Genomic DNA, 20,334 nt, shown 5'->3' on the forward strand with positions numbered 1-20,334 from the left:
ATTTCATGAAAGCATGCTATACTGTTAAAAAACGAAATAATTACTAATAAAATAAATTTTAAAAAATTACTTCACTGTATATGAGTTGAGATTGTACTAGTTGCTGCTTATTTTCTTATTTCCATCAAGACACCTATAACCGGAATTTACAAACGACTAGTTTTTTTTGTTGTTTTTTTTGAGTTAACAGACCAACACACGATGGCAGTAGAGTGCTTTTCAATCAAAATTAAGGTCAGTTATTTGTATCAAATTAAAAGTCGTTTTACTTATTTGTAGTTGCCGAAATACGTCATTGGGAAATGAACAGGACAATATTTATCAAAAAGTGCGATAAATATAATTGCATTGTCTTCCTGAAATAAATATGATTAATAAATGCATTTGACACGAGGTCTTACATTAAGATATAAACGTTCATATTCCGAACTTTTATATTAACGTGTGCGAACGGTTCCACTTCTCGTTACTCGCGTCATGTGACATTTCGTGGCCACATGACGGGCGTAATGGGTTAGAGGATACAGGCTCCTGCAATGTGAGGCAGGAACACACTAATTCGTGCTGGTTTTTAAAGTCCACATCCACTGCATGCGAGTATAAACCTTTTGATAACTATGTAAAATTGGTCTTGTAGCTATATAAGATTCTCTGCCACTCTTTGCTTTGAAGCTGGATAAGATAGCCAGTGTTATTGCTGCTAAACAAGACTTGTTTACCTGAAAGAAAACGTCTTTGATATTTGTCCTACAGCTTCAGCCCTCACGCCTTAGAGCGGAGTTATTTAACCTTTGCCATGGCGACTAGAAACTCTTGGGATCAAAGAATCTCCGCTTTTTTACTGAGTCCGTCCCAGTTTTTGTCCTGCACCACCCCTGACAGTTTTTTATCGGAGCTTCTCGACGAACTGAGGGATGATAAGCCAAATGACTACAAAAAGGTAACGGTGATGCGCGCACACACACACACACACACACTCTCAAATAAATAGAAATAGTTTCTTATTTGCTTATTTTTTCCTCTCACAGATACTCCTACTGAAATTGCTGTTGGAGTATCCCACAGTTCTCTGCGCCACCACCTCAGTGGGAGAGGGGACGGCCCAGGAGCTCATGTCCGTTCTATCCTTGACTCCACAGAAATCTGTCAATCTTAAGTGCCATCTTTTACTGGCTATCACCAACATACTAATATGCACATCTTGCTTGGACAGCCAAGCAAAAGCAGCAGAGGACTATACAAACTTCCTATTCAGTATTATTCAGGACACCAATGACAACGCAGGTGGGCCGAGCCTCCACCTCCTCAGGGTCACTGCCTGCGACTGTCTGAGAGAAATGGAATTCTGTCACCCTGGACTTCTCTCGCAGAAATTAGAGACACTTTATTACCTAAAGCAACAGGAAACCACAGCCTTGCATCAGTCCTACTGTATGTTGTATACTCGGGGCCTCAAGAATGCCATTCATCTCTTGACACTACAAAATGATGTGGATAATGCAAAGCTCAGGGGTGTCTTGGGCGGAAACGAAGGCTTTGCTTGGAAGTCTGCCGAGTTGCCGTTATGCACGCTGCCGTTCAGTAGTATGAGCCACATTCCACAGCTGCCCACAGCGCTAGACTGCAAGGAGCTGAAGTCCATACTGTCCTTGCTCTTGGAGGAATCTTACCTGATGACTCCCACTTTGCAGGCCGCCGTGCTGCGAGAACTCGTGGAGGTAGTCGCCATGATACCAGCCGTCCCTCCGGTGATATTCAAGTCTCAGCTGTTGCGGCTTTTTGGAACGATGGAGGTCGAGCTGATGCACGCAGCGCTGCTGATGAAGGGGACGTTCACGGACAGCCTCTTCACCACCGAGGACGAGAACTTCTTACTGAAGCGTCTTGTGAGCATGGCACAGCATCCGCTGCTGGGAGAACCCGACAAGCAGTTTTACATGGACTGTGTTCTCCACTTCCCTGAGAACAGGCCCATCTCGAGCAGTGGAGAGGAGGGCCTGCCTGTGCTCGTCACCCCCCGCCTCACGCTGTCACTCCTGCCTACCGTGTTCAAAGACAGCACCACCATGCTCTGCCAGATGCACCTCCTTTCCCTGGTTCACCTGGAGGCTGATGGAGGAGATGAGGACAGAGGGCTCACCTACCTGTTCAATCATCTGATGGCCCTGCTGAAAATCGTGGAAAACAACGGGAGCAAGGAGATGGTGGTGACCACCTTCAGAGTGAGTTTCATTTTCCTCACGCACTTCCACCACATGGAGAGGTTCTCAGAGAAACTGGTCGATAGCTTCCGCCAGCTGTATTTACGACATGGTCGCCTTGCTCCACATCTGATCAACTTGGTGGACCGAATCCAGGAGTGCTTAGCAGAAAGTCTTTGGCCAGTCCAGCTGTTAAGAGCGCTTCAAAAGTCCATTGTGGAAATGCCGCTTTTGCAGCTGACACTGCAGGATTTGAGCTGGCACCTTAAAGTCTTGGGACGGGCGGCGCAGGAAAGTCAGATTGGTCAGAGGAGTACTGTTGTCTTCATCCTCAACATCCTCATCAACTCCAACCTTTGTGAAAGGCGGAGCTGGCAGGTTGGCAACAGCATTCTCGCAGTTTGTCGCCACTTACTCCAGCACCCCACTCTCAGCCAAATGTTCACAGAGATGGCTGACCTCCTGCAGCACATGAGCAGGAACTATGAGGACACAGACATTCAGGACCACGCACGGTTTTACTACACGCTGACAACCAACCTGTGCTGGGCGAAGCTTGCGGGAGTGCTCGCCAAAGGTCCCGAGGGAAGGCAGACCAAAGTCCGATCATGGTCGGCCATCTTGGCTGACAGCGAGGGGCTCACTAATTGTTTGAATGTCCATCAGACCGACGGCTGCGTCTTGCAGCTCAGCGAGACGCATGAGCACATCCCTCGGTGCGAAGAGACTGTTACGGAGACACTGAAGACCCCGCATGAGAAGGGGCTGTTTGAGCTCTACCAAGAGCAGCTCAAAACCTCAGGCTGTGCAGTCCAGCTCACCCTGCGGTACAGTCTGACCCACGCAAAGGGAACAGATCCTAGGTTTGACAGAATATTCACAATTTGCCTGCACTTTGACACAAACACTTCCCACTATGAAGACGTCAGCGACATCCACGTGCCATGCCTGTTCAGGGACAGGAAACCCCCTGTGGTTGAGCTGAGTTTAAAGCTACGTCAGCCGTTCCCCACCAGCCTACGGCTTAGCGCCATCTTCACGACGGAAGACGGCCTGTCCTGGCACACGCAGATGCCCGACGTGGACGTCTCATTCCCAGAAATATTCCTCCCAGTGCCTTTGCCTTTAGGCACATCGCGTGAGTGCAAGGAGGAGGTTTTTGATCACATTTGGAAATCCACTTCTTCAGGGGAACCCAGTAGCTCTGCCACTAGCCTGTTTTGTTTTAAGACTGGAAGTGATGCCCTAGCCGATCTGATCAAGGGGAATTTTGAGGACTACCTGGTTGCGGAGACATGGGACCAAAGCGTGTGGAAAGTCTTCACGTTTCTTCCGCCTCTGTGTCATGTGTTGCTGATGATCGTGCAGGCCGAGGATGCCTGTCAGATTCACATCGCAACAGACAACTGGGAGCTGCTGCCGCATATCGGCTCCTACCTGCAAAATATAACCGCCCTTTCCAAAAATCCAGCTAGCAGCTAGTTGGGTGGACTTGTAACTGTTCACCAGTTCTGATGCTGGAGTATCCAGACACTGTGCCTCTTTTAAAGGCATACGAGGCCTGTTAATTAGCAAAAGAATCTAAAGGTGAGGCCTGTCCTAGTAGAGAAAGCAGTAAACACGCAGTCCAGGAGAAGTGCTGTTGTGCACTATTGTAGTATTATAGCCAAGTGCTGGATTTTAATTAATAAATATGCTGTTTTATCATGTTTGTATCACAATTTAATTGTAGCTACAAATTATATTTTGATACTTTCCCAACTTCTTTCCTAAGTCCTGTGAGACCTGTCAAATTTAGATATATGCAAAACTATGTACTGTTGGACATGTATACTGAAATAAGTCATGAATGATGTAATAAAATGTAATTACACACTGCATATGCATTTGACATGATAAATATATCCTAGCTCAGGCTGCGAGATCTCAGTACATGCTTTTTTTTTTTTTTTTTTTTTTTTTTTTTTTTTTTTTTTTTTAAATTATTGACTCAAAATTAGAAAACAGGATTATTTTGGTCTGACAATTATTAAATTAAATATAAATGTATTAAGTTGTTTTAGGTATATTTAGAGACTTTGTGACAGTTTCATGGTATGGTCCAGTTATCTGCCATGTTTTTACAGTGATAATGTGATTATAAAAGGTTAATTCCCATTCCAAAAATTAAATAAATATTAATTTGCCAGGTACAGCATTTCTACCTCACATAAGCCCACGAGGCCTCTATAATAGCCAATCATGAGATCAGTGTCCCTTCACTTTGAAAGACCCTCAAAGTTGGGTCCTGTGCATGTAGGCAGAGCTGCCTGACTGTCCAGTAACTTATCCATTACACTCATTTCACCATCCCTCTTTTCAAGCTCTTCTATCGGAGTCCATGACATGTCGTGCTGTAGTTTGTATGCTCCTAGGAACTTGTGTGGACAACTAGGACCCCATTCCTAAACATCAGGAAAAAAATAAGTAAATGGACTTTATAACAACATTTATCTTCCACTCCAACCAGCATAGTTCTACCTGCGTTTATGTTCAGTTTGCTGAAAATGCCGAAGGTATGTATATGCATGCAGTTAAAGTTGTGATCATTCTTGTATTTTCTAAAGATCTGACAGATATATAAGAAACACTCTTGACATTACTTAAAGGGAAAGTTCCCATCTAATTATTTACTGAACTAATTCTAAATGCCCCAGAGTGATAAATGCATCTGATTATAATTTAGTTTACCAATCTGTCATGGTAAAAAATAAATGAATAAAATATTTAAACTGCAAACATTGATTCAAAAACCTATTTTATAGATCTATAAAATTTGCAAGATGTGTCTAAAGATGTGATTTTGGGTGACTTTTCCCTTTAACTAATGCCTAACCTTCAGGAGCAGCACAGTTAGCACGTTACCTTTGGGGACAGAATAGAGAAGTAGCGCTGTCCAGACTCACGCTCATACAGGTAGTACGTGTCACCTGCCTTCTTCACAACATTGCAGGCTGTATGGTGCAGTTCTGCATCTCTCTTGGCATCCTCCAACACCTTGGGAATTGAAAAGTATAATGCAAAATACAGTTTACCATTTTAGCCTTGGCTCATATGAGAATAGAACGGGGAAAAAAATCACAATTGTGAACAACAAAAAAAGACAGGGCAGTAAGGTAATTGTATTAAATCATTGTTTGTAAAATGTATATAAAAATCTTACCTTTCTTGCTTTTTCCTGCAGGCATCTTATTTGGTCAGCAATGACAGTCAACCTGTTGCAAGCATTTGCTCTGATAAGTTCATCTCCCTAAAGAAAGAAAAGGAAAAAATGCATAAAACCCACTCAGAAAGACCAACGTGTAAGTAAGTAACAACCCCCCCCCACCCCATCATAAGGCAGCTCACCTTCTGGACCTGCTGAGCCAGAGCAACAAGGTCCATGGGATCTCCAACCCTGTTGGTCTGGTAGGGGCTCACCATAACTATACCACTTGGGTTCCTACTGGTTTCCACCAAAGTGACTGGAATTTTAACAAGATGATAAACAGGTGAATACCAGCAATGCCCTAAACATGAATGATCTTATTTCAAAGTTAACTTTGAGCATTAATGAAGGTGATTTTGTCTTCACAAGTGCAGGCATAGAGGCATCGCTATGTGAAGAATGTGTGTCCCTGTGTCACATTGTTGGTATGAAAAAAATAACTCGATACTGTAGTCACATCTTGTTGTCTAACTTCTAGGAACAGTCTCAATCAACTCTAGACTGAACTTTTAACTGGACTGAAATGTTTCGAATAATGAGGATAATAAAGTCTGGATATAAGCACATTCCTGTCCTGTCACTAATAAGAACCTTAGCTAAATCTAATCGAAACGCCACCGACCAGCTAAAGGTTTCTTCTTGTTATGCTACCGGCTAAAAACAACTAGCCTAGCCTAGCTAAGATAGCCAGCTAGCACCTCTTGTGTGGGAGAGTCATTATTCACTGGTGAATATCTTCACATGAGAAGCCCACTTATGTAGGGATTCATTCTAGCCACCTAGCTAGCCATCTTACGAAATTAGTTCTTTGGGTGGCTATTTCAGCTAGCTAGAATAGACTATAACAGGCCATACATAGGTTATAATGGGCTGTAACGTGTAACATTAGTCTATAACAGGCCATAAATATGCTATAATGGGCTGTAACGTGTAACATTAGGCTATAACAGGCCATATATAGGTTATAATGGGCTGTAATGTGTAACATCAGGCTATAATAGGCCATATATAAGCTATAATGGGCTGTAATGTGTAACATTAGGCTATAACAGGCCATATTATATTATGGCAGAGTGGACTCTATTCCAGTTCTCTTGGGTGATGATGACACCCCAGTCATTACCAATTTCGAAAAGGCGAGTGTGCTGGGGAAACAATATGCCATTACTTTCGTATCGGAATCGCCACTGCCATTAGATATTGTGACTGCTTTCATGCCAGCAGATCACTCACTTTGTAGTGTGGAGTTTTTAGATGGTAGGGTGCTCAAGGCTCTACAGGAACTGAATCTATTGAAAGCATCAGGGCCAGACGGGTTCCATCCTAAACTCCTGAAGGAATTGACATCTGAACTGTGCGTTCCTCTGGCGGCAGTGTATCTGAAATCGTTCGATTCCGCTGCCTTACCTAAGGTCTGGCGGGAAATTATGATTTGCCGAGTTTTCAAAAAAGGTGAGAGAAGCCAGCCGGTGAACTATAGGCAGGTTAGCTTGACCAGCATTATTGTCAAGCTAATGGAGAGGATTGTTCGTGAGCAGTTGGAGGATTACCTAACTAGGCACCATCTACTGAGTGATATTCAGCATGGTTTTCAGAATGGATAGTCCTGCCTGACGAACTTGCTGTCTGCCAAGGAGATGTGAGCCGACATGGTTGAGCAAGGCCATGCTGTAGATGTAGTCTTTATAGACTTCTGCAAGGTGTTTGATAAGGTTCCACATCAAAGACTTTGTTTCAAATTGAGAACCTTTGGTATATGTGGCAGGTTGTTGGACCGGATCTCGGCCTTCCTCGACGGTAGAGAACAGTGTGTTCATGTTGGCACTAGCATGTCACCTAGGACTGCTGTTATTAGTGGGGTCCCTCAAGGGTCTGTACTTGGGCCCATACTGTTTTCCTTGTATGTGAATAATATCCCTGAGGCCTTGGATCTGTCATCCCTGCTGTTTGCAGATGACCTTAAACTATGGGCTCCTATGGACAAGCCTGGGGGGGGGGGGGGGAGTTAACTTACACAGTGCCCCAGATCGGCTCTGGGGTTGGTCGAAGATATGGGAGATGCCAATCAACCTGGAGAAGTGCTCTGTACTGAGTGTCGGTCCCAAATTGCCTGCAAACAAGCTATCATCTTGGAACAGTTGGAACAGTCCCCTCCGTCAACCAGATCAAAGAACCAGGCTTCACATGTGTTCTATGGACGGTTCGTAGGGCCTTTGGTAAAATCACCAGTGACATATTTGTTAGGATATTCTCTGCGTTTGTCAGGCCACACCTGGAATATCGCGTTCAGGTGAATCCACCTTGTCTCGTGAGGGACAAAATGGCCCTGGAACACGTTTTACGGGTGGGCACTAAGATGGTATGCAGCATGCGAGGCAAGGACTATGGCACTAGGCTTGAAACCCTAGGGATGTTCTCATACTCACGCTTAAGATTGGACCTGACCCAACTTATTTACACAGCTATTTACACCAGCTCCCCTACCAGGCCTTTGGGGACATTCTATGAAACTGACTAAGCCCAGGTTGGATCGCATCAGACCTGAGGCTCGGCTCTCTAGGCGGGTTATAGACTTGTGGAACTCCCTCCCTGCACCCACAACTGCAGCTTCCAAGCGACGACTGGATGCCCTTTCCCTGCATCTACGCATGTTCCCGCATGTGTAGTCCCTCTCTTCCTCCTTTACTTCTGAGCATACCTTTTTTGTTGTTGTTGTTGTTAAATTTTTCTTCTGGCTTTGCCTTCATTTTACTAATGACCCGCCTTTCTCCATCCCACTTAATTATGTCCCTTATTATGTCACGTGATTGGTGCCAGTGGGTACAGCTGTCGCTGGTCGTGTGGGCCTTACTGGTTGGGATGTGGTTGACTGTGTGTACTACCTTGGTTCCCAGGTTCCCAGGTTAGCGGCCCTATGCCAATACCGACGCACAACTGGAGGAACAATCACAGGATTTTTTTCCTAACCTTCCGGTCCCCATCTGAATCTGAATATATATGCTATGATGGGCTGTAACGTGTAACATTAGGCTATAATAGTCTCCTCTTACCGGTGGGTCTGTCCGCTTGACTGGGTAAACCGACAGTTCGCTCCATTTACACAACTGTAGCTTGTATTCGCGAGGTTAATTGATTCTGAGAAGAAAGCGTTCCGGTTTTTTCTACTCTAATTTCATTACTGGATGTGCAGCTATTTAATGTTTATGACTGTAAAAGTATAATCAGAGAAGTAAGATCCCGCAGGGTCTCTGCAGCTGTTCGGCGAGGTCCTATAACTTGTTTTCAATATCGGTGTTTTAAACGCCTGTCTAGATATGTAACAGTTTTAGTAATGCCATTTAAATTTGTATGAAATATCTGTTATATTTTTGTTATTATTACATATATAATTTGAGGAAAATGTTTGTGAAAGATGTATACATTAATTTTTGTAAAACGTAAAAATACTTGTCAGGCATCTTCGGGCACACATCGTGAGTGCTGTTGGGAAGTGTAGGAGATGTCGCAGCGGAAACTTCTGCGATAACAAATAACAGTTTTGCTTTAAACACGAAAACAGTAGAAAGAAAACAGAAAGTGGTTTTTACTAACAGTAAAAAAAAATACTAACTAAAATAAAATAGTTCAGACCATTTTATCAGTCATGTTCCTTGAATATGGCCTAGCTATATATTGTTCATTGAACTCTGTATTTAACTCTGTATTTAAGCCTCATTCGATTACTATCCACTGAATTCAGCCTTATCACTATGAGATGTTTTAAATGTGGCTGGCCAACATATAACATTAGAAGAAAACAGACCTACAACGATATAATTCCCCCTTTCAAGGTTTTATTACCAGAAAATGTTACCTACAGAAAGATACTGTATGTCAGCATGACTGGAAAATTCTGAATGTTTTCCTCAATAGATGTGACCAATAATCCATATTTCTGCTTCATTTCACTGATTGGGAATTATTTACAAATTACAAACTACAATGTCTTACCAGTTAGTCATGGAAGTGGAAATATACATTTTAATGTGTTTTACCAGTGACTTGGCGCGCGCGCGCGCACACACACACACACACACACACACACACACACACACACACACACACACACACACACACACACACACACACACACACACAATAAAGCTCATCCTACGTCAGCGTTTTAACCGTGTAAAACCCGCGTATGAGCCCTCAAGTCTCCTACGGAACTCCGGACCTTCAAAATGCGGGCAGCATCGATCCTAGTTATTCTGACTTTATCCGTGTTGGACGACGCACTATGTGACCCACAGATAAGTGGGGTTTTGGAGCCGTATGATTTACTGTTTGATAACGCCGTTGAATCCTACTACAAACAAGACTGGTTGTCGGTCATCCTGAACATGGAAAGGGCTTTACTGAATAAGGGGACGGTTAGCACAGTTAGGACGCGCTGTCGGTTATCGTGTGCGGACCAGAGCAATGTTGGAGAGCCCGTACCGGGTGTGGGTGTACCGGTCCCAGGAGCCGGTCCACTGGAAGATCTGGGTTTTTTTCAGAGGCTATTAAAACGGGCAGAGTGTGTGACTGCGTGTGAAACTGAGAAGCTGGGACCACTGTCTCTACACAAAGTTAGTGACGAAGTAGAACTTGAGTTCAGGAAGAGGACTCCTTATAATTACCTGCAAGTTGCTTATTTTAAGGTAAGCTCTTAACAGTTCTGCACGCTTTTACACACTAGTCTGAACTCTTATTTAACAGTGAAATCACTGCAGCCCTCTGGGTTAGAAAAGTCACTGTGTGGACTAATTCTGCATCACGTAACTTTAACACCACCCAGTTAAATTATATAAAGATGCGTCTGCGGACGAGGGAAGACGATTAGAAATGTAGTTTATTTCACGTGATAAACGCACATTTTAAAAATGTCTCATCTGGTATGTTAAACCTAGGAATTACCGTAGCATAGCATCCACATCCCCCACCCCTGAGAGCAGGCAGCTCTGCCACGTCTTTAGGCGGAGCAAACGGTCATGTCGAGACACATTACGACCGATTCCTCCAAAATACCGGCGCTCTCCTGCATTCGTCAACTAAAACAACTTTAATGAAACTATTAAAAATGTAGATTCAATGTTAAAAATGTATTTTCCCGGTTCAGACAAGGGGACGTGCGTTTTGTTTGGTAACCATACGTGATATAAACGACAAAGTTCTACAGGCAGACCTTAGGCCATGTTCTTTGTGATGAGCTGAATGGTTAGGGTTAGGGTTAGGGTGGGTTTAACCTATAGCTCTATGTAATAAACATGAAATAACAGAATAGTCTATCGGTGTGCAACCAAAGTGTTTGGGAATATTTGTATGATTCAGTATTTGAGTTATTAAGACCTATAAGGACATTGTGTTGACCTGTATTGCTTGCAGTAGTTGCACTAATAGTGACTACAGCGTAGCAGACATGTTTTAGATATAACCTATGTGTTAGGGTTTTATACTTTCTCAATGACTTAAATGATTTGTAACCTCCATGTAAACAGATAAACAAGCTTGACAAGGCTGTGGCTGCAGCGAACACGTTCTATGTTGCGAATCCGGACCACATGGAGATGCGTCAGAACTTGGAGTACTACAGTTTGATGGCTGGCGTGCAGGAGAAGGACTTCAAGGACCTGGAGGCCCAACCCCACATGGTAAGACACTGCAGATGGATGAGTGTATGAAACGGCACCCTCTTCTGCTGCTGTCGCACGAGCAAGGCACCTTAACAGGCACAAACACACACACACACACACACACACACACACACACACACACACACACACACACACACATACAGAGCTCTCCCAGAGGTCAAGAAACAGTTCATTTCTCAGATTAGGACTGTTTTGCACATGTATAATTCAAGGGCTTTTGGTCTTGTTAGTGTTTACTGTTTTTGGTAGAAATCTTGATTTGAAGCACTCTGGTATCAAGTAGAACACTTTCAGAATGATTCTATGAGAAACCATCAAACCATGACTCCATCCAACACCATGAGAAACCATCAAACCATGACCCTTTGGCACCAAACAGGTCAAATGAAATATCTAAGCAAGGTTATCTATCTCTAAACAAGGTTATCTTGTCCCTACACTGATTGGCCTAAGACCCTGTATGCATGTATGCATTAAATCTTAAGGCAGCATTTATCGGACACTAAAAGAGGTCCCAAATCTTTTACGTAGAAAGAATGCTTCACACCAGGAATCCACATTCAACCCTTATCTAAAAAAAACTGATCCTGTTAAGTGGAGAACACGTGTGGTTTCCAGCCCTGTTTCGGTCCCTGATAGCAGAGATCTTAGTCTTGGATCCACACCGCAGCAGGCCTCGGCTGACTATGACGGCAGCATGCTGTTGTGTCTGTTCCAGGAGGAGTTCCTGGAGGCCAAGAGGCTGTACAGCGCCGAAGACTTCGCCTCAGCAGCCCAACACTTCGAGGCTGCGCTGGAGGAGTATTTCTCCGCTGACGAGGAGTGCCGGGTGCTGTGCGAAGGGGCCTATGACTATGATGGCTACAACTACATGGAGTACAAGGTCGACCTCTTCCAGGCTATCACAGGCAAGCGGCACGGCCTCACGGCGTGGATGCGTTTGGCGTTCTTCGCTGTGTAACTGCTGGTTAACTGTTGGCATGCTTGCGTTACAGATCACTACCTGCATGTCCTGCACTGCAAGCAGAGCTGCTCAGTGCAGCTGGCTACCGTTGCCGGGACAGAGAAGCCCCTCGACGACTTCCTGCCGTCGCTCCTCAACTACCTCCAGTTCTCCTTTTACAACAGTACGTTTCTTACTTAAAGGGGCCATTGACTAGTTTATCACTTTCTTTAAAGGATGTGTGAATTTTCTCCATCCGTGTTTTGCTGTGCAGAAAGTCGGCCCAGTTTATGCCTTCAGTGTAAGCGGATGTCATATTTGATGGGGTGAGTTTGAATAATTGCTTGGAAACTCACCCTCTACATGCCGTGTGGTTCTGTCCCAGGTGAGAAACATGAAAAGGCCATCGAGTACGCTAAAACCTACCTCCTGTTCTTCCCTGACGATGAGGTCATGAAGCAGAACCTGGCGTATTACTCAGCCATGCTGGGTGAGGAGAAGGCAGTGTCTGTCCCACCCAGAGGGGTACGTGCCACACATCCCTGCCACCCTTCTCTGGTTAACTGGAGCCCTGAGACGTCGTGCTCTTGTGGCCAATTTATGTGTTCTTGCTTGGCAGAAATAATTTCTTAGACCACAAGCAGGAGGCGTATGTGGAATATTCTAAAAATGATAACGAGTAATATTTTACTATATTATACTATATTTATATCATTAATAGTTATACATAAGAGTAAACACATTTCAAGAAATGTGAGACATTCCATTCTAACTGCACCGACGATATTGTTTTGATTCTGCATATTATGGTATATAAAACAATAGTTCATGGCAATTTAAATATGTGTGCACTATTTTCCATCTTTAGGAAGTTCAGAAATATATCAAGAGGTCCTTACTTGAGAAAGAACTCCTTTATTTCGGCTACGAATTTTTTGGAATCGTGTTTGTTGATCCGGTAAGTCCCACGAGCGCGATTCATATTTTTCTGCATCTGCTGTCGTGGAATAATCTGAGCTGTCTCATTTGAGTGACCCTGTATGTGCCTGTTTCAGGACACCTGGACCCCTGAAGAGATTATGCCTCAGAAACTCAGGGATAAGCAAAAGTAATACATTAAGTATACATTTATACTTAATGTATAATTTTAAATGTAACACATTTAATCAAATGTCATAAAGTTTGTCCGGAAGTTGTTTCTCATTGTCGTTTACAGAATTGACAAAGAGACAGCCGCCCGGATCACAGAGGAGATTGGCAATCTGATGAAAGAGATTGAGACGCTAGTTGAGGAAAAGACCAAGGAATCAACAGACATTGCCAAGATAGTTAACGATGGTGAGCAAAGCGAAATGACATCACGGAAGCTGAGACGAGCGATACATCAGACGCTTCATGCTGATCGCATTGTTTGTTTTCAGGAACGAGCCCGTCGGCTTCTGCTTTAGCAGGTAACTTGGCGCTCAACGGCACGGCGGTGTCCATGACAACAGAGGCTTTGAACGGTTCCCAGAGAGTCGTGTTGGATGGAATCCTCACAGACGACGAATGTGGAGAATTACACCGACTGTCCAACGTGAGCGTTTAGTTGTTGAGGGTACCGATAGCTGTGGGATGTCTGCGGGCTGCTCGGTTCCTTTTTAGTACCACAACAAAATGGAAATATGTAGATGTGCTTTCAGTACTACATGAGGAGTGGAAAAAGTTTCCAAAACAGAAATATCAAAACTATAAGACAAATAATGCAGACACTTATGTAACAAGGGGTTTCATACACTATAGGGCCAGAAGTATGTGGACACTCTTGCTAACAAATGTACAAAGTCAAGTGCATAGCCATGCAGTCTCTATGGACAAACACTGGCAGCAGAATGGGTCGCACCGAAGAGCTCAGTGACTTTAAAGAGTGCACTAGGATTCCACCTTCACCACGGATCCCTTTGCGAAATCTCTGCCATGCGCCCCGCTCAACCGGACGTGCTGTTGTGGCCAAGTGGAAGCCAGCTGTGGCGTGGGAAAACCACGCAGGCTCGCCGAGCAGGTGCCGTGGGGTGCTGAAGCATCTAGCTTGTAAAAGTCACCTGCCCTCTGTGCATCCCTCATGGCAAAGTTCAGCCCTGCAACATCAGCGCCAGACCTGTTCGCAGTGCCAAGAGTCGGCGAAAGTGGGGCGGAGGATGTGTTTACCATCCTGCCAGAGTCTGGTGGATGAGTCTGCCACGACAACACTACATACCAGAATATATAGTGCTGTTTTTCAGAGATCAGGCTAACCCACAGGTTTCTGTGAAGGGCAATGCTAATGATCTAGTATAAAAACATATTTTTGACAAATATGTGCTTCCAAGTTTGGGGCAGCAGTTGGTGTGGAGGATCTCCCAGTGTCATGCATGGAGCTCTGAGTGCGACCCAGTGACCACCTTTGGGATGAACTGGAGTGTCAGATGTGGATGTGAGCCTGGAATGTTCTTTAGAACATTTTTTGTACTGAATGGGTACAAATCCTTACAGACAAGCTTCAAAATCTTGTGAAAGCTTTACTGCAAGAGTGGAGGCCGTTCTAATTGTAGGGGGACAGGGGGACGACTATATTAACGTCTAAGGTTTTGGAACTGTATATCCAACAAGCTCATGTGTTTATACTGTAACGTGGACCCAGGTCAGATGGGTGATGACACCAACAGACTACTGGGTGAGCAACCACACTCTAATGATGGTGGGCCCGTGTGCAGAACAGTTAGATCTTGCATCAGGAGGAAACAAGGAAAAACTAAACACCACACTGAGCGTGGAAAAAGGGAGAACAAAGGACACCATGGGAAGGATGGCAACCCCGATGCACTGGGGAAAACCAAACTAAGACTTCCCAAACAAAACCAGAAAATGGGGAGGAACTTGAATGGCTAAGGGAAGCCTCGGGAGAGAGACAGACTTGAGAGAGGAAAACTGCAGAGGGGAGGGAACGTGTAAAAACATCAACACCCTCGCAGGGAAGAAATGAAGTGTAGCACATGGGCTCACAGACCTCAATACCCGAAGTTACCAGCTAGGAGCTGGGCTCAGAACTTTGGCAAAGACCCAGCACTGAATGACTGGGTCACTGGGCTTTTATAGATCTAGCCCAACAGTTGGGCAGCAAGCCTAATTAGTAGTGTGCCTGACTCGAGGCCTCCCTCTGGTGGCCGGAGGGGGCCTCGGCCTGGTGCCAACCCTTACATGTATAGTGTAGGAGTATAGGGAACATTGCATTGCATCTAAGGATAGTTGTACTATAACACATCTTGTCCTTTACATTGCGAGAGCTGGGACTACTATACTGTGTTGACCTTCACAGTTTTGCACAGCAGCAGGAAAGGTATTGTGTTTTGACAGGAATATTTTGTGTTCTAGTACAAAGGGTGTTTTAGCATATGTGTATGTGTTATACATGAATCCTTGGCAGAGATGTTACTAGAAAATCTGTAGCTTTGTCATGTGTGTTTACAATCCACAGGACAGTAGTATGATTTTTGTCTGTACATGTCCCTGTAGACAGTGGTGCATGTGGGTGATGGCTACCGAGCCAAGCCTAATCCTCACTCAGCACGGGAGATGTTCCAGGAAGTCAGCCTCCTTCAGGCTCTCCAGGTGAGACCAAACAAACGTGTCAGCCACGCATGCTGCAGATATCCAAGGTCTCTTCCATCAAGTATGGTCCTCTTTCCTGTTTAGCTTTGTATTCCCTCGAGAATATGTTCAGTTGGAGAATGTTTATGTGTTTGACCTTCTGACCTCTTTGACCTCTTCTGACCTCTGCCACGCAGCTCGGTCAGGATGGCACGCTCCCGTGGAAGAGCGCACGCCTGTTCTTCGATCTGAGCGAGAAGGTGCGTGGAGCCGTGGCGTCATACTTCAGTCTGGAGACGCCGCTCTACTTCTCCAGCTCCCACCTGGTGTGTCGCTCTGTTGTCCACGGTGAGCCGAGCTCTCGCCGAACCGTTTTCACGTCACACCTGATGGTCCATATCTGCTGACATGGTTCTCTTTGTGGCTGCATTACGCACAAAGCTGTTCTGTGGAACCACATGCATGACTTCCTGATCGTTTACTGAACATTGTCCATCGTGTGTGAAACACGGTTGGTAGGTATGTTCAGCATTTATTGTCACTGCCTATTTAGAGAAGCAAGAAGAGCAAGAGAACGGGAGTGATCCTGTACGTGATCCTGTACATGCCGACAACTGTCTGCTCATCTCAGAACTCAACGAGTGCATCAAAGATCTGCCCACGTACTCACACCCAGACTACAGGTGGGCTGATAACAGCGGAACACGCTGTGGGAACATTTGTGAAGCCATTTTGATTTTTAGTACATGATTAATAGATACAGATATATCCTGTTTTGTTTTCAGTGCCATTCTCTATCTTAATGATGATTTTGAAGGCGGAGAGTTCATCTTCTCAGAACTAGATGGCAAAACAGTCACAGTAAGATTTATTTTACTTTAATGAATGAGTTTTAAAAATGTATACATTGACCAGTGTGGGGCACTGTTGAGTATTGTTGCTTCTAGCTAATTTGCATATAATCTGTTTAACCTTATAAAGTCAGCCTGTAAGGAGAAGTCATGTCCTGTCCGCAGGCCACAGTGAGGCCTCAGTGTGGTAGAGTCGTGGCGTTTGGCCCTGCTAAGGACAATCCCCATGGTGTTAGGGCAGTAACCAAAGGGCAGAGGTGTGCTGTGGCTCTCTGGTTCACTCTGGATGCTCGATTCAATGAGAAGGTAAGCGTTTATCGTAATTGTCATAATCCTGTGGCAGTGCTCCGTGGGGTTCATACTATGGTGCATTATAGAGGCAATACAGTGAACAATAATGAAATAAGACTTTTTTGTTATTATTGTGGTTTCATTGGATTTTTGCAGCCAGTTTTTGTGCAGTCCTGAGGATTTTTTGGTAATTAAGTAATTTTGATTCTGTTGACATTTATAAAGAGTTACAGCTGGGATTTCTTTAACATTTTGTTTTAACATTTTTGGGATCTTCAGGAAGACGTTCAGACTCAGGAGCTCCTCCGAAAGCTCTCCAGCATAGTGTCTACAGACGTCCAGGAAGCAGCGCAGACCAGCAGTGGTGACACTCCATCAGAGCCCGTGACAACACCAGAGCCAGGCAGGGCAGAAACGCCCACAGAGGAACAGACGACCACGCCCGCTCAGGAGCAAGCCAGCCAGACTGCCGAGCAACACCACGATGGACCAGCTCATACAAACTCTGGCCTCAACAAAGATGAGCAGTCGAAGGCTAAAGCAGCACCTAAAGCAAAGGCCAAAACGTCATCTGACAAAACCAAGGCCAAAACGTCATCTGACAAAACCAAGGCCAAAACGTCATCTGACAAAACCAAGGCCAAAACGTCATCTGACAAAGCCAAGGCCAAAACGTCTGACAAAACCAAGGCCAAAACGTCTGACAAAATCAAGGCCAAAACGTCTGACAAAATCAAGGCCAAAACGTCTGAAAAAAAAGAGAAGTCAGTCACAAAGAAGACAGGAAATGTATTGTCAAAACAAACTGTGGATGGCACAGAAAGCAAACAGCGTAAACCAAAGACCTCAGAGGCGAAAGACTCCGAATTAGACGCACATCAAAATAAGGAGGAGCTGTGAGCCTGAGGCACGAGTTATTTTTTAATGTCTGTTTTATATATTTTCACTGCATTAATAACTTTAAGCCTGTGTGATGGATCTGAACAAAGGCTGAACAAAAAATGTCTGATTGCTGACAAGAAATAGATGACTCATCACACTCAATGAAATAAAGTGGATGTCATGTGAGTTTTATGTTTATCTTATATTACATAAAGATGACACATTGTCATCTAAGCATTAGGTGCATTTTTGTCTGACACCTTGACACTTTGTGTGATTTTTCATTGGTGAAACCATTTTGGATGGAATTATTTTGTCAGAAGCTAGCTAAATGGGGCGAGCCTGCACTAACTTCAGCTTGCACTAGGGGGCAGAGTTTAGCTGGCATTGCACTGAACTGTACAACATGCTGCACGTCCTCAGTTTTATTTTGTGTGGTGTTACTGTCAGTTCAGAATTCAGTATCAGATTAGATTTTTATTGTTGTGTACCGTTTTTTTCATAGTATACCAATTTTATTTTATAGTAAATAGTGGGTCCCCTCCGACCATTTTAAGTATATATGTTGCCAAATATAGTCAGCATAGAACAGTTGGTGTCTGCAGATAGACTGATAAGCGATAGTGTGTTTCAGAGGGGATTTTTGCTACCCTTACAAGCTGGTGTGGTCTCAAACTGCGATCGCCCTGGCGGCCTGTGTGAGGTCAGCATGGGGAGCCGGTCAACGTCCAGCCCGCGCCTGACCCATGTCACGGCCACCTGACGTGTGCGTGCGTGAGAACTGTCGGAGAGAGCGGCACGATCGCGCTGGCTGCAGTGTAACGCCGCAAAGATGTCGACTTTATGACTTTTGAATAATAGGCAGCTGAGAGAATAAATGCAATTTTCCAACACGACTTGTATATGTTTGGGTTATGTTTCAACGTATCGATTTGTAGAGATACTTTGACTGAAAGCACGGCAGATAATCAGCCAAGACATTTCTGTCAGTATTAACATGACTTTAACACACACTAAATGACCTTTTTAATCAATACCCCCTCTGACCACTGAAGCCTAAATTGCTATTGACTGAATTTTTTAAAAGCAGGTTTCCCGTTCACAAAACAAAAAAATGGTTTATGGTTTCTGTGATAGTGCGATAGTGGTGGTTATTTTAGTGGTTTGTTAGCTGTTCCGCAACCTGCTAACAGCTGCTCGGCTAGCAGACGCAGGCGACCTTCAACACTGCATTAGTAACTTCTGACTCTTTGCATTGAGAAAGCATCCAAAGTTTGTATGGGGGTCACACCAAATGTTTGTGAGCAAAAACATAAGCACAAATTATATAACACCCCCCCCCCCCCCTCCCAACCACCACCACCACCACCACCACAATTGTTTTTTGACTCCAGTTTTTAATCTTAGCAATAAAGCTTCATTCCTCTGTCTTACCGAAGCTTCTGAGTTTTGCTGTGGTGGTTTTCTAATATATATATATTTTTGGAGAGACGACTGCAGTTATGTATTACACAACGTTCGGTGTTGGTAGTCACACCAGGCCACAGGCTGCAGTGTGAGATGCTTTGTGACTGAGAGGAGAGACAGCGGAACTGGGCCATGAGCCAGGATGTTGCACCCACCCACGCACGCACGCACACACACACACACACACACACACGCACACACACACTCACAGACACGCACACACACACACACACACACACCCACGCACGCACGCACACACACACACACACACACACACACACACACACGCACACACACACTCACAGACACGCACACACACACACACACACACACCCACGCACGCACGCACACACACACGCACGCACGCATCGATCCGTAGTCTCTCCTGACACACTGGAAGCATGCCACATCTTAGAGACAGTTCGACATCTCGATTGTTTTTCAAGTTGATGAAAAAAATTCAAATTTCTGAAATGCACAACAAATGCATAGCAATTCAGTTCTCATGTTTAATAACTATGAGGCATGTTTAGTAGTGTTATGCTTTCCTTAGTAGCATACTTGAGGAGAAGACTGAATCGGTGAAAGTTGAAATCATTTTAAAAGGCGGTTTTGGTCAGTGCCAGTTCCAAAAACAGAGCACATTAAATTGAGTTAATAGCTCGTTTTAAAAGAACTTGCACTTGGAAGCAGTGAAATTAGATTTGTCCCCGTTATGCAAACCTCAGAGAATGCTAATGTTCTACTGTGGCCAGAGACCGTTTCAGACCACTCCCACGCCCCGCCCCTCGCTGGGCGTGTCCCCATTCTGTGCTCTCTTTGTGTGTCTGTGCTCACCGTGTCTTGGGGTCGTGCCAAAGCTGGAAGACACAGGCCACATTGTCTTCTGCAGGATTTGTGTTGTATGTGGTTTGCTATTGTTCTGACAGAGCGCTGGCTCCCAGCACCACAGCATGCATACAGTACTACACGTAGCACTGCCTCTTTATAGCCCAGGAACAAATGCACAGAATAAATAAACAGTTGACATATCCTGTTGTGCCTTTGTCTTTTTTCATTAGCAGAGGAACAAGGACCAACAGACAACAGCAATAGTGCTTGTATGTGAAATGTCATTATGTCCCGATTTATTGGTCCCCTTGTTAAAGAGCAGAGAATTGATTCCAGTTGC

General features: G+C 44.5%; 3 protein-coding genes across 4 annotated transcripts; 2 read left to right on the forward strand and 1 right to left on the reverse strand.

Annotated features, from left to right (window-relative positions):
* Positions 1 to 485: 485 nt before the first annotated feature.
* ap5b1 (adaptor related protein complex 5 subunit beta 1) lies at positions 486 to 4,081 on the forward strand. The gene is made up of 2 exons (XM_035520357.2): positions 486 to 940; positions 1,029 to 4,081. The coding sequence occupies exons 1-2, from the start codon at positions 797 to 799 to the stop codon at positions 3,681 to 3,683; spliced, it is 2,799 nt and encodes a 932-aa protein (XP_035376250.1). The 5' UTR covers positions 486 to 796; the 3' UTR covers positions 3,684 to 4,081.
* Positions 3,778 to 8,714, reverse strand: c22h1orf50 (chromosome 22 C1orf50 homolog). 2 transcript variants are annotated; one of them, XM_081705080.1, is made up of 6 exons: positions 8,499 to 8,714; positions 8,331 to 8,382; positions 5,589 to 5,704; positions 5,404 to 5,490; positions 5,106 to 5,237; positions 3,778 to 4,645 (listed from the first exon to the last, which is right to left on the reverse strand). In XM_081705080.1, the coding sequence occupies exons 3-6, from the start codon at positions 5,661 to 5,663 to the stop codon at positions 4,460 to 4,462; spliced, it is 480 nt and encodes a 159-aa protein (XP_081561206.1). In that variant the 5' UTR covers positions 5,664 to 5,704; positions 8,331 to 8,382; positions 8,499 to 8,714; the 3' UTR covers positions 3,778 to 4,459. The 2 variants fall into 2 exon arrangements, with proteins under 2 accessions (XP_081561206.1, XP_026880765.3); XM_027024964.3 differs by lacking the exon at positions 8,331 to 8,382.
* Positions 8,715 to 9,619: 905 nt separating this feature from the next.
* p3h1 (prolyl 3-hydroxylase 1) lies at positions 9,620 to 17,882 on the forward strand. The gene is made up of 15 exons (XM_027024027.3): positions 9,620 to 10,130; positions 10,968 to 11,120; positions 11,842 to 12,031; positions 12,119 to 12,250; positions 12,452 to 12,591; positions 12,935 to 13,024; positions 13,122 to 13,174; positions 13,283 to 13,404; positions 13,488 to 13,642; positions 15,598 to 15,693; positions 15,870 to 16,020; positions 16,226 to 16,355; positions 16,458 to 16,533; positions 16,689 to 16,829; positions 17,094 to 17,882. The coding sequence occupies exons 1-15, from the start codon at positions 9,672 to 9,674 to the stop codon at positions 17,712 to 17,714; spliced, it is 2,709 nt and encodes a 902-aa protein (XP_026879828.3). The 5' UTR covers positions 9,620 to 9,671; the 3' UTR covers positions 17,715 to 17,882.
* Positions 17,883 to 20,334: the final 2,452 nt, after the last annotated feature.

The sequence above is a fragment of the Electrophorus electricus genome, chromosome 22 (assembly GCF_041902795.1).
Source record: "Electrophorus electricus isolate QZ-2024a chromosome 22, ASM4190279v1, whole genome shotgun sequence".
In the NCBI taxonomy this organism is placed as follows: Eukaryota; Metazoa; Chordata; class Actinopteri; order Gymnotiformes; family Gymnotidae; genus Electrophorus; species Electrophorus electricus.